General features: G+C 47.0%; 2 protein-coding genes across 7 annotated transcripts; both read right to left on the minus strand.

Annotated features, from left to right (window-relative positions):
• Positions 1-182: 182 nt before the first annotated feature.
• On the minus strand, positions 183-15,344 carry LOC308384839 (ATPase family AAA domain-containing protein 2-like). 6 transcript variants are annotated; one of them, XR_013969406.1, is made up of 29 exons: positions 14,985-15,344; positions 14,184-14,272; positions 13,900-13,928; positions 13,332-13,416; positions 12,899-12,971; positions 10,733-10,811; positions 10,526-10,651; positions 10,287-10,353; positions 9,711-9,782; positions 9,453-9,561; positions 9,187-9,302; positions 8,727-8,901; positions 8,357-8,445; positions 8,028-8,187; positions 7,678-7,768; positions 7,270-7,584; positions 7,093-7,195; positions 6,588-6,774; positions 6,192-6,377; positions 5,959-6,094; positions 5,679-5,875; positions 4,786-4,945; positions 4,332-4,454; positions 4,170-4,241; positions 3,101-3,253; positions 2,035-2,156; positions 1,266-1,394; positions 998-1,116; positions 183-201 (listed from the first exon to the last, which is right to left on the minus strand). XR_013969406.1 is itself a non-coding variant. In XM_080863469.1 (28 exons), the coding sequence occupies exons 1-28, from the start codon at positions 15,120-15,122 to the stop codon at positions 1,084-1,086; spliced, it is 3,414 nt and encodes a 1,137-aa protein (XP_080719595.1). In that variant the 5' UTR covers positions 15,123-15,344; the 3' UTR covers positions 902-1,083. The 6 variants fall into 6 exon arrangements, 2 of the variants coding, with proteins under 2 accessions (XP_080719595.1, XP_080719596.1); XM_080863469.1 differs by lacking the exon at positions 183-201 and having other exon boundaries at positions 902-1,116; XM_080863470.1 differs by lacking the exon at positions 183-201 and having other exon boundaries at positions 902-1,116; positions 2,789-3,253.
• Positions 15,345-16,254: 910 nt separating this feature from the next.
• On the minus strand, positions 16,255-19,821 carry LOC308384853 (uncharacterized protein). The gene is made up of 4 exons (XM_080863487.1): positions 19,695-19,821; positions 17,642-17,908; positions 17,400-17,486; positions 16,255-16,741 (listed from the first exon to the last, which is right to left on the minus strand). Exons 1-4 carry the CDS (start codon positions 19,747-19,749, stop codon positions 16,725-16,727), a joined length of 426 nt encoding a protein of 141 aa, XP_080719613.1. The 5' UTR covers positions 19,750-19,821; the 3' UTR covers positions 16,255-16,724.
• Positions 19,822-20,562: the final 741 nt, after the last annotated feature.

Consider the following 20,562-nt stretch of genomic DNA (forward strand, 5'->3'; position numbering starts at 1 on the left):
CTGTGTGGAAGTTATCTCCAGGTACTCCGGCTTCCTCTCACAGTCTAAAGCGTTTAGGATACCTGGTGATTCTACGTGGACTGTGTGAGTGAACGGTCGTCCGTCTGTGTTAGCCCCCTGACAGCCTGGTTACCCGTCCAGGTGAACCCCGCCTCTCGCCCTGCGGTAGCCGGCACAGGCTCCAGCCCTGGGTGGTGTTTTCTTCCAAGTAAAAACAATAAGTTTGTTTTACAGCGTTTCATATTCTGGGATGTGTTCAGTCAAAATAAAAGTACGCGCAAGCGCAATGTAGATGAAAGGAAACTAAGAAAATATATTAAAATGAAAGCTAATGACGATCACTTATCAGCACTCAGCTCACCGTGGCATCGACAAACCACTAACAATGTATAAAAAGACTTTATTTTGAAGAAAGCGGAAGCGTCTGTCAGCGTGCTGAGGTCAGTGTGTGACATACATTAATTATTTTTTATTTTTTAAATATACACACACATATAGGAGCATGGAGGGCACGAGCAGAGCCTTTGTGGTTACGTCACATGGCTGCGCTGCGACTTTCAGAGTAAAAGTACCATCACACACACACAGGAGAGAAAATCCACCATCATACACTGAACTCTAGCCTTACTTACAAATCACTAATATCATTTATTTTATTTAATACTAACGGATTCATGTGAGAAACTGAAAGAAGCTCTTTGAGTCTGAAGCCCTTGAAACTGTTTCCAGCTCTCTGTAAACACTCAGATACTAACGTTTCCCACATCTGCATTTCTGTCAACTCTTCTGAGGCCTGTGACCCCAGCTGCATGTTTTCATGGTTTTATTCTGTGGTTTCGTGCTGGAGTCGCATGTGCAGGCTTTCAGCGGTCAGCTGAACAGGAAACAGACGGCGGCTTCATTCACGCTCACAGAGACTTTATTAAAGCGACATCAGACAAACAGCATGGAGATAAACATGGTATTACTGTTTGAAAAGCACTGCGATAAAGCACACCTGAGAGGAGAAACTGAACGATTCCTGACGAATGAACGACGCGTTTGTTTGAACACTGAGGTTTATTGAAGTCGAGCTGCTGGAGGTCAGGAGAATCGATCGATTTCTGTCTTCATTTCCTGGAAAGCAAAAGTGAGAAAACTGAAAATGTGCTGTTGGTGTCTGTGCGCTGCAGGCTGGAGGCTGGTACCTGATAAAGTAGCTACTGTAATCAGTTATTTATACTGAGGTCACATGAGCGCCCTCTGGGTCTCTGTGGGCGTCGTACCTGCAGCAGCTCTGCCTTGTTGCAGTTGTCTCTGTGTCGGTAGATGCACTGAGCGAGCCGGGCGTAAAGCTTCTCCAGTGGCTCCACCTCTGCGCCATCCGTCTTCGCCACGGCTCTCCTCAGGAGCTCCTGGAAAACAGAAACCGGTTTGAGGTGGTGCCTGCAGAGGCCCGTGGGGCCCACGGCCCCTGCTTTATTCATTACTGGCTGCTGGGGTGGGGGAGGGGATGCTGTGCGACTTCCTGTTTGTTTCCGGTCTGAAAGCAGCTCTTCAACCGTTGGTGCTGCAGACTGAAGATGTGAGCAGACAGCTTCCTACAGTCAGACGTGAGCAGATTCCTTCATGTTCAGCTTCCTGACGACTCGCTGAGAGCAGACGGAGACGATGAAGAGCTTCCTCCTCATCGTAAAAGGACAAACTCAAGGCGTCTGACCGGTAAAGCAGGACAGCCGCAGCTTCTTGTTCCTCATGTTTGTCAAGTATACTTCACTCTGTATGTAAACTCAGACGGACCATCCAGGTATGAAGAGTGAAACGAAGCTGGACATGTAAATCTGCAGTTACGTTAACAGCCAGCAGGGGGCTCCAGCTGTGTCTGTGACCTTGTTAACTCTGCGTTGATGGGTTTACGGTCACACTGAGTACAGTGTGAAGGTTATTCTCTTCACGCTGATCCAGGATCTGCTCACTGATGAACGCTGACTCTAATGAACACAGCGTCACGTTTTATTCAGTCTGAGCCCCTTAAAGAGGCGAGCTGGGACTCACCTTCAGTTTGCTGCGATCGACGATCAGCGGTGGAGTTTCTTCCTGCTGCTCCGGCCTGTCCCGACTCAACACCTGCTCCAAAGCCGCCTTGTTGGCCCTCGACTCAGACTGTTCGCTCTTCTCTGAGGAGGAAGACAAGCAGAGGAAGAGGGCATTACCCTGCAGTGCCTCCCACAAACAGCCAACTCTATGCCTTCACAGCTGGAATCAACCAGGTTATGGCAAAAAGAAATGACTGTTGAGTTTTCAGCTAACGGTAGACATCATTTCCTTTGGGATTAATATTCTGATTTGTTAGAAAGCTGCAACACACACACACACAGCAGCCGTGTTATTGGTCAGATAATTTAAAAAACACCACTCAGCGCTGCGTCAGAGGAACTGCAGTGTTCTCATACCTGGAGGCGGAAGCTAACAGGTCAGGTCTGATTGGCGTGATGCAGCCATCAGATTTACAGATGCAAAGCTCCGCTCTGTGTGTGTGTGTGTGTGTGTGTGTGTGTGTGTGTGTGTGTGTGTGTGTGGTATTTACAGTGTGTGCTGAACCACAGAGCCGCGTTAGCGCTCCTGCAGCGTGTTTCATTCAAAGCACCTCACACGCTCCTCCTGCTCGATGCCCGGAGCGCTGCGGAGCCTCGTAGCGTGAAGCGGCGGCCTGTAGAAGCTCGATCGGCAGCGGCTGCGCTCTGAAGCGGTCCAGTGAGTCGGTTAGTACAGCGAGGCGCTCGCACTGCTCGTGCTCACGCGCACAGACCTAAGCTGTCCGCGGTCTGGCCGTTCAGCACGGTCTCCGGGCCTGGGAGGGTCTTTGATGAGCGGGTTCGACGCACGCCTACAGGTACGCCATCAGCCAGCTGGCGATGAACCGGCTCGGTGTGGCGGTGATACCCGTTCGTGAGGACTCCGTTGTGGGATCTTGTGATGCGGTTTGGGGTGCGATGGAACCCACTCAGGCCGCCGTCACTGCTCTCTGATGGGCTGGACGAGCCAGCACCAGCAGACCCGTTCACCGCTCGCCGTCCAGCAGCTCTGACCTCCTCCGCACTCGACTCAGAGCTGAACTTACTGGACATGGAGGAGAGGGAGGTGAAGGAGGAAGAGGAGGAGGATGGGACTGGTGGCTCCTCCTCCTTCTTCTTCTTCTTCTTCTTAGGTTTCTTAATGACGCCGGTGCTCCACTTGGACTTTCGGGGCCGTCTGTAACGTTTCTTCTTACGAGCTGGAAAACAGAAGTGGGGGTGGGGGTGGAGCGGGGAGGAGGAAGAGTAAAGGTCATTAGAGAGAAAGGTCACTTCTCGTCCTCTCTGCCTCTTCCTGTCCTCGCCTGCCCTGCGGCTCTCACGTTTGAGCAAACACTGTGGCTTCCTGCTCTCGCTGCTTTCGCTTTCACTGAGACGTTTTTAAAAGCAGCTTTTTGCTGCAGCAGCCGAAAGAAGCGCCAAGCTCTCTGTTCATCAGACGTTTCACAGCGTGAGACGAACCCGGAGCCTCAGTCCTGCTGCGAGTCTGTGAATCCATCGTTAACATGACGACTTCTGTTTTACTCTCATTTGATCTAAAAGCTGCTCTGAGGAGGCGATCCCAAAGAAAAAACACATTTCTGTAGATCCACAGACGAGGAGAATCAGCTCGCTGGCTGACAGACGACTTTAAAACTGATTCATTACTTAAGGTTTTTATAAAGTTTGATGGTTACAATCTTATAAAATCGACTGTTTTTGTGATTTAAATGTCATCTTTTTGGCATTTTGTGAAAGCAGCTGAGTTTTGAGAACTTCTGAAGAATATTTTTGGAGCAGCCTGATGTCCTAATGTTTGGTACGTGAGTCCAGACTCTGAAACAGGAAGTGAAACTGGTGCACTCATCAACTGTCACTTCTCTCTCACGGACCAATTAAAAGTAGGGGCGGGGCTTATCAGCACTGCTAACAGTGGCTGAGCAGAACCTGACGGGGGGTTGACGGCTCACTGGTGCACACGCTGACCCTGATCAGACCTGATGTGATGTCTGCTGGTTTGCTCTCACGTCACTCATATTTCTAACAGTTTTGTTAAGCAGCTGCTGACGTCTGTGACTAACAGTGCGCAGAGAGTCTGAGCCGCCCCGTGCTGTTTCAGTTCAGGGGTGAACTTACGTTGGAGAGTGTTTCTGGAGAACGCCGAGCTGCAGACGCCATCGGCCTCCTGCGGGTTGGCCATCATCAGAGCTGTCACCAAAATAAAAGTCTTAATATAAAGTTTGACAGTACACTGTTAGCAGCAGCTGGATGAGGCGTGAACATCTGGCTGAGTTTCACCTCTGTGGATGCGCGACTCTCTGATCTCCTCGCAGACTCTCTCGAAGTCTTCGTCCAGCTCGTCTCTGATGATGGCGCGGACCGTGTCCTTCAGGGCGCACGCTCGGTGACGGATGTTGCGATCTGGCACACACACACGCACACACACACACACACACACGCAGTAAAACAAACAGGTTTTTTATCACCTCTCCACAGGTGAGTCCAGCTGAGAAATCTGCTTCTGTTTAGTTCGTCTCTCCTCAAACAGACGCAGACAAACAGAAAAGGATTTTTTTCCCCCCACCCAACAGCTGAACTTATAGCCCCGCCCATTGTGGAAATGTTTCCACCTGGAGACGCCTGCTCCGTCTGTCTCATACAGACAGCAGAAGAAGAAGAAACTTAAGAAAAGGAAGGAGACTGTGGGGCAGAGGACAAACCAAGAGAACGGTCACGGGTGATGTCGTCTCACCCATGGGGTCGCTGTCCGGGTTGTACTCCAGAGCGTTCTTCCAGATGAAGTCAGCGTCCGCCATGAACTCGCCGACGGTGACGTACTTGTGCTGGTCGATGTTGGTGAGCAGGGTGGAGAGGTCCATGGGCTTCTTAATCACCATCAGATAGTCGGGGACCTGGAGGAGAGGAAGGAGGGTTTCTGCTGATGGTGTTTGGTTTGGCCACTCGGGGGCAGCAGAGACAAATACTCTGGGCTGATTCACAGATCGAACAGGCGAGAGCGGCAGCGTTGTTTCCGTTTTATAAACCCCTGGTTGGCCTTCCCCTGACACCAATGAGCCAATCAACAGTCAGAACAGGAAACAGGCCAATCATGATGTCATGCACAGTGTCGGCGTGTGGCTGCGGTCTGACGTGATTGTAGTCAACATTTCTGACGTTTGCTCCGCGTGCTGATGGGAAACTAAAATCTGATTTAGTGAATGCTGAATGTGTGGATTTGTTCCAACATTCTATTCAATTTTATCTATATATCACTAAATCACAGTTGCCTCAAGGTGCTTTATCTGGTAAGATACAAACCCTACAATAATATAAAGAAAACAGAACAGCCCACAGTCAGACGACCTCATGAACAAGCACTGTGGCGACAGCGGGAAGGAAAAACTCCCTTTTAACAGGAAGAAACCTCCGACAGAACCGGGCTCAGCTAAGACGACTGCTGACCCGTGAGTCTGGTCTTGCCATCTGACCTCATCAACCTGCACTGAATCTGCTGCACGCTTTTTAATAACATGTACGGCGTGGAGCTGGGAGGAAGGCGTGAACTGATCCGATTCCGTTTGTTTAATTATTCACGACCTTAAAACTGAGCGGCAGATGTCGGCGTGTTTTCTCTCAAACTCTCACCTCCTCGATGTCGACCGGTTTGGTGAAGGCTTTGAAGCGGCGGTCCAGAGACAGGCGCTCGGTGATGTTTCGCAGGAAGAGACGGAGCTCTCGCAGCACGTCCTCCTCCTGCTCCTCCAGGCGGAGGTGCTCTTGCGCCGACATTTTGCGAGGAGGCGGCGGTGGAGCTAGGGGGAGGACCTCCATTGCCTGAGATACTGAGAGAGGAGGAGGAGGAAAGAGTGAGCGATCTATCACACTCTGGGCTTAACAACCGCAGCATGAAGGCGGAGTCACACACATGTTTTTCTCTTAGAGGGAGGGGCCTCGGCCGCCTGGTTCAGAATGAGATCCTGGAAGAAGCTGGTCCTCTCCTGCTGGGTGGGAACTCTGAGGACGTAGACCTCCCCGTAGTCCTCCCGAAACAGGCTCTGGATCTGGGAGCAGCACAGCATCGAAGATAAAAACCTGTAAAACCTCCACGCACAGGGACACAGCTGAGGGACAAAGGAAAGATAAAGCTTCAGTCCTCACCTCTGGGTCCAGCTGCTGGAAGGACACGCTGCAGGTGGCGAGGAGGAGGATGGGGGAGAAGGACGGGATGCTGCCCAGCAGGCTGAGGAAGGATGCCCTCAGTGCCGGCCCCGCAGTGTCCCACCACTGCTGGATGTGCGGTATGTAGAGGATGCTGGGAGACGTCCGCTTGGCCTCACAGAACACCTGATCAGGGTAAAGGTCAAAGTTCACATCCTGAGACTGTCCGGCACAGACAGGCTGCTTTAAATAATTAAAAACATTACAGAGTCAGAAAGAACCACAGAGCCGCCTGTTAACACTTCTAAAATGATTAAATGAAGTTTTTATGAAGTGTGTTTATGTTTGTGTGCACATGCGTGTCGACCTGTAGATGCACATGTCTGGAGGAGTCACCTGTGCACAGGCTTCCTCTGGCGAGGTGCTGCTGACACCAAACAGCACCGCTGAGTCCAGGCTGTGGACGGTGAAACGCTCCAAAGCGTGCAGGATGGCGGGGGCCAGGTGGGAGGTTTGACCAGCGCCAGGACGATCTGCCAGCAAGATCCTGGGGCGGTGAGACGTCGGCTGTTTGACGGCACTCCTACAGGTCGGGGGAGAGGATCAGAGAATGCAGCGTGGGGGAGATAATCGATGAGAGCACGCAGTGTTTATAGAGGCCATCCCTGCTTTCTACATGACCAGTTGAACACATAAATCACGTACATGTATAAGTCATACCTGCGATACTGCAACGCAGTGTTTGCTGCGGCACCTTTACTGCACTTTAACACACAGAATCTAACCTCGGATCACAGGAATCAGTGAAAATGTGGCGCTTTGACCCAGCTTTAGACTCGGCTTCTGTTACCATGGTGATTCACTTCATAGTCACGCCCCTCAGGTGTGGATAAAGGCTCACCTGAAGAAGTGCAGGAAGGTTTTGTTCTTGGAGGGTTTGGAGATGCTGGGGCCCTCGTCTTCGTCAAACATCAGAGTGTCATCGACGATACCCGAGGTCAGGTCTGACACAGGAAACAGGAAGTTTGTAAACAGGAAGTGATGTGTAGACACAGCAGAACTTTGGCCTCTGGCTCACCTGGTTCCCTCTTCCTCTTCATGCCCTCCTCAGCGTGTGGAAACATCCTCTGCAGGGCATTGAGGATTTCTTGCAGGGCGCCGCCTAGAAGCAGGTGGACCACAGGGGACAGCGGTTTGGCCGGGGAGGCGGCAGAGCGGTGCGAGGTGGGCGACATCTTCTTCAGGGCTGCTGCAAAGTCGCAGCTGCTGACGGCGATGGAGGAGACGTCCAGCAGGAGCTTCTGGGACGTGCCGTAGATCTGCGGGTAGCGTCGGCGCAGAGCGCACAATGCCGCCTCGGTGCACACCGCCCTGATATCAGCGCCGCAGTAACCTGAGAGCGACAGAGGCTCAGGAAGTCAGGTTACCAATAAAAAAATAACTACATTTTCCTGAGACAAAAAAAAGCTGCTGCCATTTTTCTCACCGACACATTTTTCTGACAGTTCATCGAGAAAGTCTTCAGACGGAGGAGGTTTCCACTGCCGAGTGTGGATCTTCAGAATGTCTTTACGAGCCTGAAACACACACACACCTAAATTAAGGTCCCTGCTGCAGTTCCTCTGATGTCCAGCAGAGGCTCCAGCAGAGGCGGCCTCCGACTCCCACAGTAAAACTTTACAGCGGAAACAAACACGTTTACATCCTGATCCTGAAACAATCACTTCCCTTCATCACAACCGTGCTGGTAGATTTTTTAACACCAGCCCACACTGACACTGCAGAGATTATGGATGCAGCTGAAAATATATAAAATCTAATAAAGTAAAGAGTCACCTCTCTGTCGGGAAGGCCGAACAGGAACTCGCGGTCAAAGCGCCCGGGCCGCCGCAGCGCAGGGTCGATGGAGTCGAGCCGGTTTGTGGCTCCGATCACGACGACCTCCCCTCGACTGTCGAGCCCGTCCATCAGAGCGAGGAGCGTCGACACGATGGAGCTGCGAGGATTTCCATTTATTTAGTCTGGCACACGTTTCCTTTGTGTCAGGAATAACTTTACAAACGTTTACAAACAATCTACAGCGGCGGCGGCGCCTCTGACCCGTTACACTGAACCTCAAACTCTGACACCGCTGAGGTGACACGTGTGGAGAAGCTGAAACTGACCTGTGGATCTGGTCCTGCCTGCTGGATCGGACCGGAGCCAGACCGTCGATCTCATCGAAGAAGATGATGGACGGACGCATCCGATACGCCTGAGTACCCCACACCCACACACACCCACACACACCCACACACACTTTAAACCTGTTCACGATGAATTAAATGAATTTAAATTCACAGGGTTTGTTTAAAGAGTTTGATTTCAAAGTTTCTAACACAGACACTGTCAGAGTATTAAAGTGCTGCTGACACAAACGGATATATGCAGATACAGGTCACAGTGTCTGCTCAGAAGCAGCTTCTCTCTGCTCAGACTCATTAAACTCACTCAAATCATATTTCCTGCTTCAGTATGACTCAGGTGAACGTTTACCTGCTCAAACAGCAGCCGCAGCTGCCGCTCTGACTCGCCCACCCACTTGCTGAGGACGTCGGCTCCCTTCCTCATGAAGAAGGACACCTTCCTGTTGCCGTGGCTACACTCGTTGGCCAACGCCCGTGCAACCAGCGTCTTCCCCGTCCCGGGAGGGCCGTAAAACAGACACCCTCTGCAGAGAGACGCAGGTGGAGCGTGTTCACTGTGTAATCCGTCTTAAAAACATGAAGTCCAACCTTTGACCTCGGCCCACTCACATCATTCAGTCTCATGCTTCCTCTGAGCTGCAAAGTTTACTATACTTGTGGGGACCAAAATTCTGTTACCAAAGAGTTTGAAGGGATTTTAGTCTCAGGGTTACAGTTAGGTTAAAGTTAGGGTAAGAGGCTAGGGAACGCATGACGTCTATTAGACGTCCCCACAAGACATGAATACCTGACGTGTGTGTGTGTGTCACCTGGGAGGCTGAATCTTGAAGTTGTCAAAGACCTCAGGGTAGAGAAGGGGGAAGACGACCATCTCCTTCAGAGCTGAGATGTGACCTGACAGACCCCCAATACTGTCAAAACCCACCTGAGGAAGGAAGGAAGGAAGGAAGGAAGGAAGGAAGGAAGGAAATAACAGGATCAGGTGGAGAACAAAACAACACAATGAGAAGATTTTTCTGTGAATCATGTGTAAAACACGAGGTCACAGGAGAACATATCTAAGGTTTAATCTCACAGATTGGTCGATGGCCATGGGATCGATGTCCGCCAGGCCCGCTCCTGCAGCTATCTTGTCGTTGCGGGTTTCCAAAAGGTTGCCGGTACGCAGGCTGAGTGGGAGACAGCTGAGAGGGAGAGACAAGTCTCAGTAAGACAGGCAGCAATCCACATCTAATCTACTCCATACGCCTCGTGCTTCACAGTTAAAAGCATTGATGATGGACGATGTATCAGGAAGTGGTTTGATGATCCAATCAGATTGGCTGTCTCTGACCTGTCAGGGGCCTCCTCCTCTTCATCATCAGAGTCTTCATCAGATTGTTTGGACCAGGCGCTCTTAGTGGGTCTGCAGGAAGAAACAGAGACCTGAGTGTGACGGATGAAGGTGAAGCATCCAACAGGTGAAGTTTTGGTGATGATGATAAGATCTGTTATTCCTGTAGTGAAGGCGGTGATTTTACATCACCCACCTCGGCACTGTGTTTGTGCTGCTGGAGCATTTTTAATGACATCAGCTGACCAACAGCATGGCTGCTGAGGTTACAGCACTAACAGGGCTGAGCTCCAGTTTGGTGAAATCGTAGGACTTTAAAAGCAAGTTTGTAAAGGTTTTAAAAGCCAGTGATGTCACAGTTTATACGTCAGTCTATGGTGGCCCCTCAGGATCAAACAGATACAGGAACATTTGTGAGGGAAAATTAATAAAAACCAGAATGCAGAAAAAGTGTGACCTGAGTTTTCGAGGGTTTAGCCTGTGCAGCTAACCTTCTTCACATTACATCATACTTCAGCGTTCAGCTGTGTCCTGCTTTATTTGAAGGAGAGAGGAAAGGCGTGTCCACGCTCTGACCTGAAGGCTGCTCTGCGGGTCGTGTTCGCTCCGGAGGCGCTGACCGGGAAGGTTCCTCTCAGGACATCTAATCGATACCAGAGAAAACAAAATCATCAGAGCTGGAGCTTCAGTACGTTTCAAGTGTGTGGTTTTATTTTTCTCCTGAAGAACCCGTTGTTCACCGATTTGTAGGCTTTTAGGGTTTTTATTGTATTACTCAGCATGTACAGACGGCGTGTTTGGAGCGGCGTACTGACCGCTGGTCGGGCCTTGGTACAGCGACGAGGCTCGGCTCAGTTTGGCATCAACGTTGTGGCCGACGCTGCAGTTGCTGTCTTCATCTGCTGTTACGGCCTTCCTGCTGTCCTCGTCAAAGCCCGCCCCTGGAGACACCAGAGAAGACGTTTTTACCACCACGTCTCCCTCTCGTCATCATTCCTCTGCTCCTAACCATCTGCACTGACCTCGGCTGTCCTCGCTGTCGCTGAGCTCTCCTCGTAGTGGGACTGGTGTTTTACTCCTCTGGGCTTTAGAGTAGATCTTCTGCAAATGTATCAGTTATTAGGTGTGTAACGATCAGTTAATCATCCCTGTGTTTATCCAAGTAATGCATCTGATTAAAGTGACCAACGTGACAACGAGGGATGGGACTGTTTTTGGACATTTCACAGATCAGTTAACTCGTTACTGAGGAACATTTCAGAACCGCTAATATAAACACAAACTCCCACTCTGGACACAGAGCTGTGGGCCTGTGTGATGTCACAGCTCTGACACTTTTCAAAGTCGACCTGTTCTGCTCGTTTCCAGCTCCATGTTTGTGTTCTAACCGTGACCCCTAATGAGGATGCAGGTTATCACGGGGCGATCGTGGCTCAAGAGTTGGGTGTTCGTCTTGTAATTGGAAAGTTGCCGGTTCGAGCCCCGGCTCGGACAGTCTCGGTGGTCGTGTCTTTGGGCAAAACACTTCACCTACCACCTACTGGTGTTGGCCAGAGGGGCCGATGGCGCGATATGGCAGCCTCGCTTCTGTCAGTCTGTCCCAGGGCAGCTGTGGCTACGACTGTAGCTGCCTCCACCAGTGTGTGAGAGTGAATGAATAGTGGCATTGTAAAGCGCTTTGAGGGGTCCCGAAAAGTACTATATAAATGCAATCTATTATTATTATCACTGATTGATATGTGGCAGTGTGGAAAATATGTTAAATGGTCACCTCGGCAACCAGAGCCTCGAATGTCCGCTAGCGGCCAACCGTGAGCTACAAAGTAATGATAGGTGGACTGACATTAGACTGGACCAGTGCCTTAGAATAACACGCAGTTTAAAGTAATCCTTATTATTCTGGGCCTTGCAGCCCCTCAGGTCATCCTCTGTCAAGGTGTTGTAGCTCCTCCCCCTTTAAGGTGCACCTTAGGATTAGACAGACATTACACAGATCCATGAGTAGAAGAAAACTTGACCAAACTGAGAGTTTCAGGCAAGCTTTTGGTTCACTGGGATTACTGCACATACAGACTCATTATTAGAAACCTGACTGATGTGAACATCCACGGCTGGGACAGAAGATCTGCGAGCCTGCTGTTGTTCTCTGACAGGATGTAAAGCACACGCCACACTTCACACACTCTGATTACAAACGTCTCAACGACTCTCATTGTTTTACTCATTCAGAGCAGCAGAAACTCCATGTGAGGAGGAAATATGAACATGTGGACACAAAATAAGGGCTGGTGCTTGTCGGCTGCTTTCCAATATGGTGCCAGCTGATATAGACGTTGCCCCCTCCCCACAAGCCGCGAGCAGTGGGAGGGGGGCTGGGTGCAGCCGGGTCCACCGCCCTCATAAAGACCTGATAAGAGAGGCAGCGCCCACCGAGACGGCGGCCTCAGCTGAGGGTTTACAGCTGACTCGGGATGTAAACAAACTCTCAGCGTTGATTATCAGCGTAAAAACATAAACACAGCTCCTAACAACAAAACACGACACAGCTCCACGGCAACAGTGACGCCAGAAAGCGCACACACGCGTGTGCCTTTATAAACACTGCAGCTGCCTTAGATGTTTGTGTTGCAGTGCAGTCTGGGTAATGATGCCAAAAGGTTACGGTGAGGGAAACATGTCAGTGTTTTCTATTTGATCCTTAAAGAAAGAAAAAGACTCAAGACTGTTTGTGATGATGGAGACGATCACAGACGACCACAGTTACTGACCCCAGAACAGCTGGTGACCAGCGCACAGCTGTCTGTATCTGAGCAGACTGTTTGGGCCGATGTCACTCCTGGTCAACGGGGTCGTGACCTTTGATGACCTCTGACTTGTGGCAGAAAATACTTGACACAGCGTCTGGTTTGAGTCCTCGCTTATACAGATCAGCATCTGTGAGCTCTTTAATTACAGTACTGTGCTGACCCTCGTTTCTTTATATTTTTCTTCCAATGAGCCAAAAGTCTGAAAAAGGTTTTCTTTGTCACTCATTTTCAGTCCAGTCCTTCTACCCGAGCGTGTCCAGAGGAATGATTTTGCCTGTAATGACTGAGAACTGAACAGAGAGACGTTTCTTTGTGCAAACAGGCAGGATAAATACTTATAAATACTTATAGTCACTGATCCACTCTAACGGCTCTACTCACTCCTTCCTTGTTGTTACTGAGCCGCCTCTTCTTCTTCATGCTGTCCATCCTGTTCAGGACCGACCTGGCGGCGCTGCAAAGAGAACAGCGTGGACGTCACCAGGATTCAATCTACCGTATTATCACAATCGTACAGGTTTGTGGCATAAAGATCAGTGCAAACACGGCGGACGGCCACATGTGGCCTCATTCATCACATCACTCTGAGCTGCTCAGGTTAAACTTCAGACTTTTAATGTATCAAAGACATCTGTGAATCCCAGCAGGGACGATCAAACACAGAGCTGTTGTTCTGTGTGCTTCTTTCTTTGGCTGTCTCAGGGTTAACAATCAAAGTGTCATTGATGGCATCATAACCTGAACTCATCTCAGTTTCTACGTCACGGCTTTTACTGCACGTCCATCACCTCACATGTCAGGAGGATTTTCTTACTTGGTGCTGATGCCATCGAACATGTTGGAGGCCTCGTACCTGCTCGTCACTTTGGTCAGCCTCGTGCTTCTCCTCAGCCGGCCGCCTGACACGCGCGCACACACACACACACACACACACACACACACACACACACACACAGGGGAGAAACTACAACCTTTAATTCCTGAGCTCGTGTTTCCGACTGATGCTGGACTGTTTTACATTAAGAGGTGTTTCTAATGTTGTGTCCAATGCATCTTCAATATGAAGTCATAATATTAGAGACGTGCAGGTACACAGCACTGATGGGTAAAACCACCACTGAAGCTCAGCATATTTTAAATACATATTAAAACCGTTTCCCCTCATAAACATATAAAATATCAGGACTTTGAATGATGCTCTTACATAAATAAATATTCAGAGAAATGTTTTGTTCTGCAGCTGGAAAAATAATGGACCACTTTGTGGTCTTGTGCTGTTCCCGTGTGAGATGTTTTCCTGTCTTTGTGTGTAAAGTTTAATAAAGTGCACAGTGTGAACTCTGAGACCTTTCACGTCTTCCTGCTAGCGTTGTTTTTCTCACCTGAACGCTTCTGGAGCCGCTGAGATTTCCTGCCAACACAAAACCAACGTCAGTGACAGTAAAATGAAAGATTCACGTCACACACTGACTCCTGAACCACAGTTAGAGCCGGTTTAAAAGCACCGTTCACATCTGTGTCCTGTGGCCTGCAGTTGGATTGTTTCTGAGCGCAGTTCCTCCTGCACGCCGACACAGGTGCCATGATGAAATGTAATCGCCCAGCTCATCATTTTAGCTCTGAGCATGCTCAGTAAAACAGCTTTAACTGGTGACTTTTGTCTGACCTGATGACGCTTCCTGCTGCTTTCTCATCTTCATCCTCGGGTGTTTCGGAATCGGTGAGGTTCTGCTCCTCATCCTCAGATTTACATACCTGAGGAAGATGTGAGAGGTCGGGTCACTCGCACTCATTTGGAGGCGCCTACAGCACTACAAGTGATACACGCGTGATCACAGACATTTACACTCAGTGAGCTTCACACGACTGCAGCTAAAGACCAGAGGGGTATTTTACACCTGTCACATGACCAGGGAGCCTGCTGCACCATGTGACCTTACAGTGGTTTACATGAGGCCGATGTAAAGTTAAGAAAAACAAAACAAGCGGCTGATCTCAGAATAAACTAGTAAAATATCTGCAGCGTAATTAAAAAACGTTTAGTTTCCGATTTAAACCCGAACACTAATGAAAATATCTGGAAGGTTTTTAAAAAAAAATATTTATAATAATAATGATAAAAATACGGTTACTTTTCTTTGAGATGTAATTTATACATTTAATTTGTTTTTTAAACGTATTTCTTTACATTTCGTTCTCAGAGACTAAGCTTCGCTCTCACTCGGCGGCCATCTTTAAACACAGGGTTTTTATTTATTACCCGGACTTTTACTAAAGCTCGTTAAAGCAGCGAGTGAGACCAGGAGGAAACTCCACCTGTTTACTGATTTTTACCAAAATAAGTTTAAAAAGCTGCCCCCCGGTCCTCTCCCGGTCAGTTTAACGTTTTCCTCCCTCCGGTTAAACTGACGGTCATTTAAACGTCGCCGTGAGTTGAACCTTACACACCGAACACGGACACACTCACATCGGACCGTCCGGACTCTTGAATCCGGGGAGCGTTCTTCCTCCTCCGGGTCTTTATCTCAGATCGTGCCGGGGTCCCGGTGCTCGTGCTCGGCCCGTTTCTCCGGTCCGCGTCCCCTCTGCCTCGGAGCGTCACCATGGTAACGACGCAGGCATAAGCTAACGAGATTAGCCTTAACGACAAAAATAAAGAAGAAGCTCCGAAGAAACTCAGACCTCCGAGTGTCCGCCGGCTGTTTGTTCCCGAAGAGCGTCTCCGACTGTGGAGGCTCAGCTGAAGCTGCAACACACCCAAACACGAGCTCGATAAGCCGACAGACCGCACAGCTACACCGCTGTGGTTCAAACGCGAGGGTTCTGCCGCCGCCTGCTGACGTCACGCCGTAATGCATGTGGTGCGTAAACTGTTGATAATAATAATAATAATAATATAAATAATAATATAGATGATTTCAACGCTCTGTCCTGTCAGCGGCTGACTCTCAGAAGGATCGATCTGCGGCTGTTTGCTTTATCAGTGAAGATAATTAATTATTTTAGTGAATAGAAATCCCCCCCCCCCCCCCCCCTGTCCTCAAACAACCAGTAATAATGGTTAAATTAAGAAATCTACTTGGAGCCTTAAGTTTTCAATTAAAATAAATCCCATCGAGTATCTCAAAGTACAGAACTGTGCAGCTAAAGTGATGCCACTTTATCAGCCACATAAATTAATTCAAAAGATGAACTCATGTCATTTTTCATGCTTCATATTGTCTTTCATTTTCCTACTTAAACACTCAGTACAGACACTCACTAAAATCTTTTTCTCTTTGCTTTCCTGAAAACTTCCCTCCAATGGGACTGCAGTGGTAATTCCTTTGTTTGTCCAACCAAACATCCAACAATTTAAAATCTACAAGCCACTGCTGCACTGTGGTGGTATTTTGTATGCAGGCAAAAGAAGTCAAATGTCCAAAACCTGAAAGTTGCGTTTTATGGTTTATTTATCCAGTTTGGCAAACAATAACAAAGATCCATTTCTGATGCTTAGTGCGGCTTCTCCTGTTTTGATAAAAAAACAAAAACCATAGGCCCTCCCCAGTGCATGCTGGTCCTATACCAGTCTCTTAATTTATAGAAAAAATGGCCCCACAGTTCTTCCTGACTGACTTAATAAGATAAACAACAAAACAAAACAAAAACATGATGCAAGTATTAACCTACAAATAAAACGTGTAAATAACAAAAGATATAAGTTAACCAACAACAAACTTTAACAAATTTCAAAATAATAAAAATAAAGAACAAATCGCTCCAACAGGGACTGCATGAAATTCTCCATCCATCCTTTTCTGGACACACGCTGCTCATGTGGTCAGTTTGCAGGGCTCACTTGAAATTACACCAGGAAACACAATAATAATGAAACAAGACTTATGAACAAACTGAGATAATTTTATTAAAATACATAAAATTCACCTCTGACCTCATGTGACGTTCACTGTGACTGAGGTTCAGCTTAAAGAGGAACGTTTTAAAAACTCATTTCAAAGAACCTCATTTCAATGCTGACTCATCAGTTTCTTGATCTGTAAAATGCATTAAAAGGAAAATATTCCACTTTTAAAAAAGCAAAAACAAAACATACTTAATGCTCTGCATTAAGTATGTTTTGGTAAATCTGGTGTTGTGTGTAGATCTGATGGAGACTTCAGGGCTTCACAGGACTCAGCGTCTCCAGCATACAGCTGTCAGCGACTCAGGTGTCAGTATAGTCTGCAGGGACAAGCAACTGTTTTATTTCATATTTCTTATGTTCAGCAAAACTAAAAATGTCTCCAATAAAACAAATATTTTGCTAAAATATATGTTGTACATTTTCTCTTAATTTTCTAACATATCTCTTATTCCCAGTTCTTGCTGACCCCTGTGCTGCAGTAATGTGAATTTCCCCAGTGTGGCTTTAATAAAGTCTGTGTCTAAATAATGAAGGTTTAAAAAAAATAACTGTTTAGACTGACGCTGTCTAAAACACATTTCATGTGCTCTGTGTTTGTCCTTCGATGTGCGCTGCAATACTGGTCCAGCATGTAACATTTGGCATTTTCCCCATAAGAAAAACAACAAATTGTTTATTTATTTGTATTACATCTGCGTGTGAAACACGTTTAACCTTTAACACACTGGCACCAGCTACATACAGAGGAGTGTTACAAGATGAAGTAAGTTTGGTAAGACATTCATCCGGATCATTTTGGACACAACTGTAAATGTAAATATCTCAATGTTTTGACCACATTAAACTTTGATACTTCCAAAATGAGATTGCTTGTTTCATTTTCACTTCCTGCCGACTTAGTTTCATTCTCTGCATATCCGACCTGCTCCAGTTTTGTTGATACTTCAGTGCTGCTATAACAGGAGCGTTACAGACCTGGGTCGGTGGTGTAGTACTCCAGATTATGGATCTCTGTCCACCTCCGCTGGACTTCTGACGGTCCTCTCCAGGGCAATGCACAGTCTGAGTAGAACAATATTAGATGAATTTCCAGCTTTATAAATAATAGATAAATTATGCAAAACACCAAAATTTCACAGTGAAACTCAAGCCCTCAATACATTAACTGACACAGCCCTAAGCAACAACAGGTCTGAAAACACAGAAAACTTTCTTACCGAAGTCATGCTTAATGTTCTGGTTCTTATAAATGACTTCATAGCTGTACTTAGACTTGTCATCCTTTGAAATCTCCACATGGGCTCTTATCTCCAAGGTGCCGTCTTTATTTGTCTCAGTGTCTGATCTCATCAGACCCTTCTCTTCAGTTACAGTCTCCCCGTTACGCTTGATCTCCACGTCGATGGCTCCCTGGCCTCTGGCGATGCATGTCAAGAGGATTTTTTCACCGTCCTTCGAATTCTGTGCATACGCCTCATCTTCAGCTGGAAGGAGAAAATGTAAAATGATGTAGGGGAGACCGGGGATAGTTGTAACGTGGGTCAGTTGTAACACTTCCAATTTCTCCAATCAGGGCTAAGTTTCAAATGATGTGACTCATCCTGTGCATGCCTAATTCAGTTCTGCTATCACACGTGAAAAATCAGCACATTTTGTCAAAAACAGACAATTTAACACCAAAAAAAGTAATTTGTATGCCAAAAAGTAAGTTTTTCTACTTTATTTCAATTTCTAATAGCATTATCTGCTTTGCAGTTAAACTCATCAAACCTAAATTATGTTATTTGTATGTCTATGGGGATATATTCTGTGTAGGTCTTTAGAGCTAATGTTTTAGCCGTTGGCTGTAATGTTAGCTAGTTCATGGCTATAGGAGTCTGGGTTAGTTGTAACAGCAACAGTCGGGGTTAGTTGTAACAATAATGCAGATGTTACCACACTTTTACTTTAACTTATATTAAGTTAAGTTGGGGCAACGACATCAGCAGAGAGAGGTTCACTGGTCGCTTTTGTATATGCGGTTAATGCCATTGGCAACACAATTCCTCCACTGTTTGTGTTCCCACACATACATTATGCAGACCACTGTGTCAGAGATGGACCAGTAGGAAGTACTGGTAGTGGAAATAAATCAGGATGGGTGCAAGAAACAGATTTCCTCATCTTTCTGAAGCACTTTGCAAACCACACCAAGGTAAGCCATGAAAAAAAGTAATGGAATTGCGATGTTGGTGAACAACTACATTTTTTCAGCTTCATTGTTATGTTCAAAATTGGTGCAAAAGCTGTAGGTTATAATGCCCACTGAGCCAATGAGGCTAAACTCAAGGAAGACCAACCAAAATTAATGAAATATTCAGTTGCAGAAAATTCCATAATTTGTCTTTTTTGGGGGGTTGGAATATGTTCAAAAGCTAGATTTCTGCATTCTGTCACACACACACAGCTACATAAATGGCTCTAAGTGCATTCATGTGTTGAATAAACAAAGATTACATGTTAATGTTTCGTTAGTACCCTTATTTCATTGTGTTACATTTCACCCCAGGATATGTTACAACTAACCCAGACTAGGGGGTTAATTGTAACATTTCACTCTTTGTGTTTGAGGCCATACCATGCAATGGGTAATTGTGCTGCAGAGAAAATAGCTGCACTATTTAATAGCAGAGACATGTAAATACTTTGCATTACATTTTGAATCCACTACCTTAAAAGAGCTCCAATTTACAGACAGAAATGTCAAAAATGTTACAACTATCCCCGGTCTCCCCTACTATACAACAATAAGTTCAAGTATGGCTGCACTGAATTTGGATTAAGCCTGGCAAACACTTTGATGGAAACAATCTTAATGAAAGAAAGTTAACCCAACTCCTGGACTGCTGCAGTCCTTCTAACAGAAGACTTAGCCCAGACTTTTATACCCAGTATTCCAGTATATATATGTTCCACGGTAAGTGTGACAAATAACGCACTAACATCAGTGTTAGTAAAGACTTGTGGAAATTAGAAGCAGCACTCGGTCATCTCAGGATGGACTAACACGGAGTTTTCTCTCGGTCCGTGGGGACAGTTACAGACAGGGAACATCTCGTGAAAACTATTTCCTCCTGTGTTTTGAGATGTCAGGCCTGTGCAGCAGGGTTAAAGCTCTAGAATCGATCAAATATCTTTTCTATCTATCAACAATAAAAAGCGAATCGATCGTCTGAAATGTGCGTCACTCTTTACTTTCACTTTTAAGCCTCCTGCAGGACGGTCACTCACCGCCGTCCACGCGCAGTCCTGTCCCCGCGAGGACCAGAACCACCACGAGGATCATTCTGACCCTGTTCTCGTTTAGAACCAGTTTTATCCTCCTGCTGGAGCGGGCTTCTCTCCGTGTCTGCCTGAGACCTACAGCTGCTCGCCTTCCTGCTGATGTTAGTGAGCAACATCTGGAAGACTTCAGCTGGATAACGGTTTCTATTTTTTTTTATTCCCAGCTTTATTCTGGAAGATCACACACGGAAGAGCAAACCCTGGAACACCAACACTAAAAATAATAATACAAACACATTATGTTTTAAATAGATTGCTTTATTGAAGTGATTTTTATTGGTCTTATTGGTCTCTTTTAACTTCTGGTAGTTGTTTTGTTTTACTGAATGTTATAAGTGTGTAATAAGGGAGTAATAACGGGAACACACAAAATGAAATTGACATTTTGCAGATTTTTACTGAATGGAAGCACTCAGATTGTACGTGAATCAAAGATTTAGAATTAGCGATTTGAACTTTGAACTATGAAACACTAAACAACAACAAATATGTGAACTTTGGCCCTGTAGTTTGTTTCTGGGGGTCTTTTTTTCTAAGCCCAGGCGTTTTTAGTCCCTGGTGGAACTCCAAAGATCAGTTCCTTACAAGCTGCAGACGAAGGACATCTGCTGTGATCGGTCGGGGTGAGAGAAACAAGACAGGATAAAGACATGCTGTGGAAGAGAGACAGAGGTTAAATGCAGAGAGGTCTGTTAACACATAGTGAGTGAGAAAGGTGACTGGAAAGGAAAAACTCAGTGCATCATGGGAATCCCCCGGCAGCCTACGTCTATTGCAGCATAACTAAGGGAGGATTCAGGGTCACCTGTCTCAG

Source organism: Rhamphochromis sp. 'chilingali' (genome assembly GCF_963969265.1).
Source record: "Rhamphochromis sp. 'chilingali' genome assembly, chromosome: 17".
Classification (NCBI taxonomy): domain Eukaryota; kingdom Metazoa; phylum Chordata; class Actinopteri; order Cichliformes; family Cichlidae; genus Rhamphochromis; species Rhamphochromis sp. 'chilingali'.

Coding starts and splice junctions, on each gene's coding strand:
- LOC308384853 (XM_080863487.1), bottom strand. CDS start 19,749: ATGATCCTCGTGGTGGTTCTGGTCCTCGCGGGGACAGGACTGCGCGTG. Junction 17,909..19,694: donor AGGACTGCGCGTGGACGGCG/GTGAGTGACCGT, acceptor TTCTCCTTCCAG/CTGAAGATGAGGCGTATGCA. Junction 17,487..17,641: donor GAACATTAAGCATGACTTCG/GTAAGAAAGTTT, acceptor TGTTCTACTCAG/ACTGTGCATTGCCCTGGAGA.
- LOC308384839 (XM_080863470.1), bottom strand. CDS start 15,122: ATGGTGACGCTCCGAGGCAGAGGGGACGCGGACCGGAGAAACGGGCCG. Junction 14,273..14,984: donor AAGAGTCCGGACGGTCCGAT/GTGAGTGTGTCC, acceptor CATCTTCCTCAG/GTATGTAAATCTGAGGATGA. Junction 6,378..6,587: donor CAGAGGAAGCCTGTGCACAG/GTGACTCCTCCA, acceptor TACCCTGATCAG/GTGTTCTGTGAGGCCAAGCG.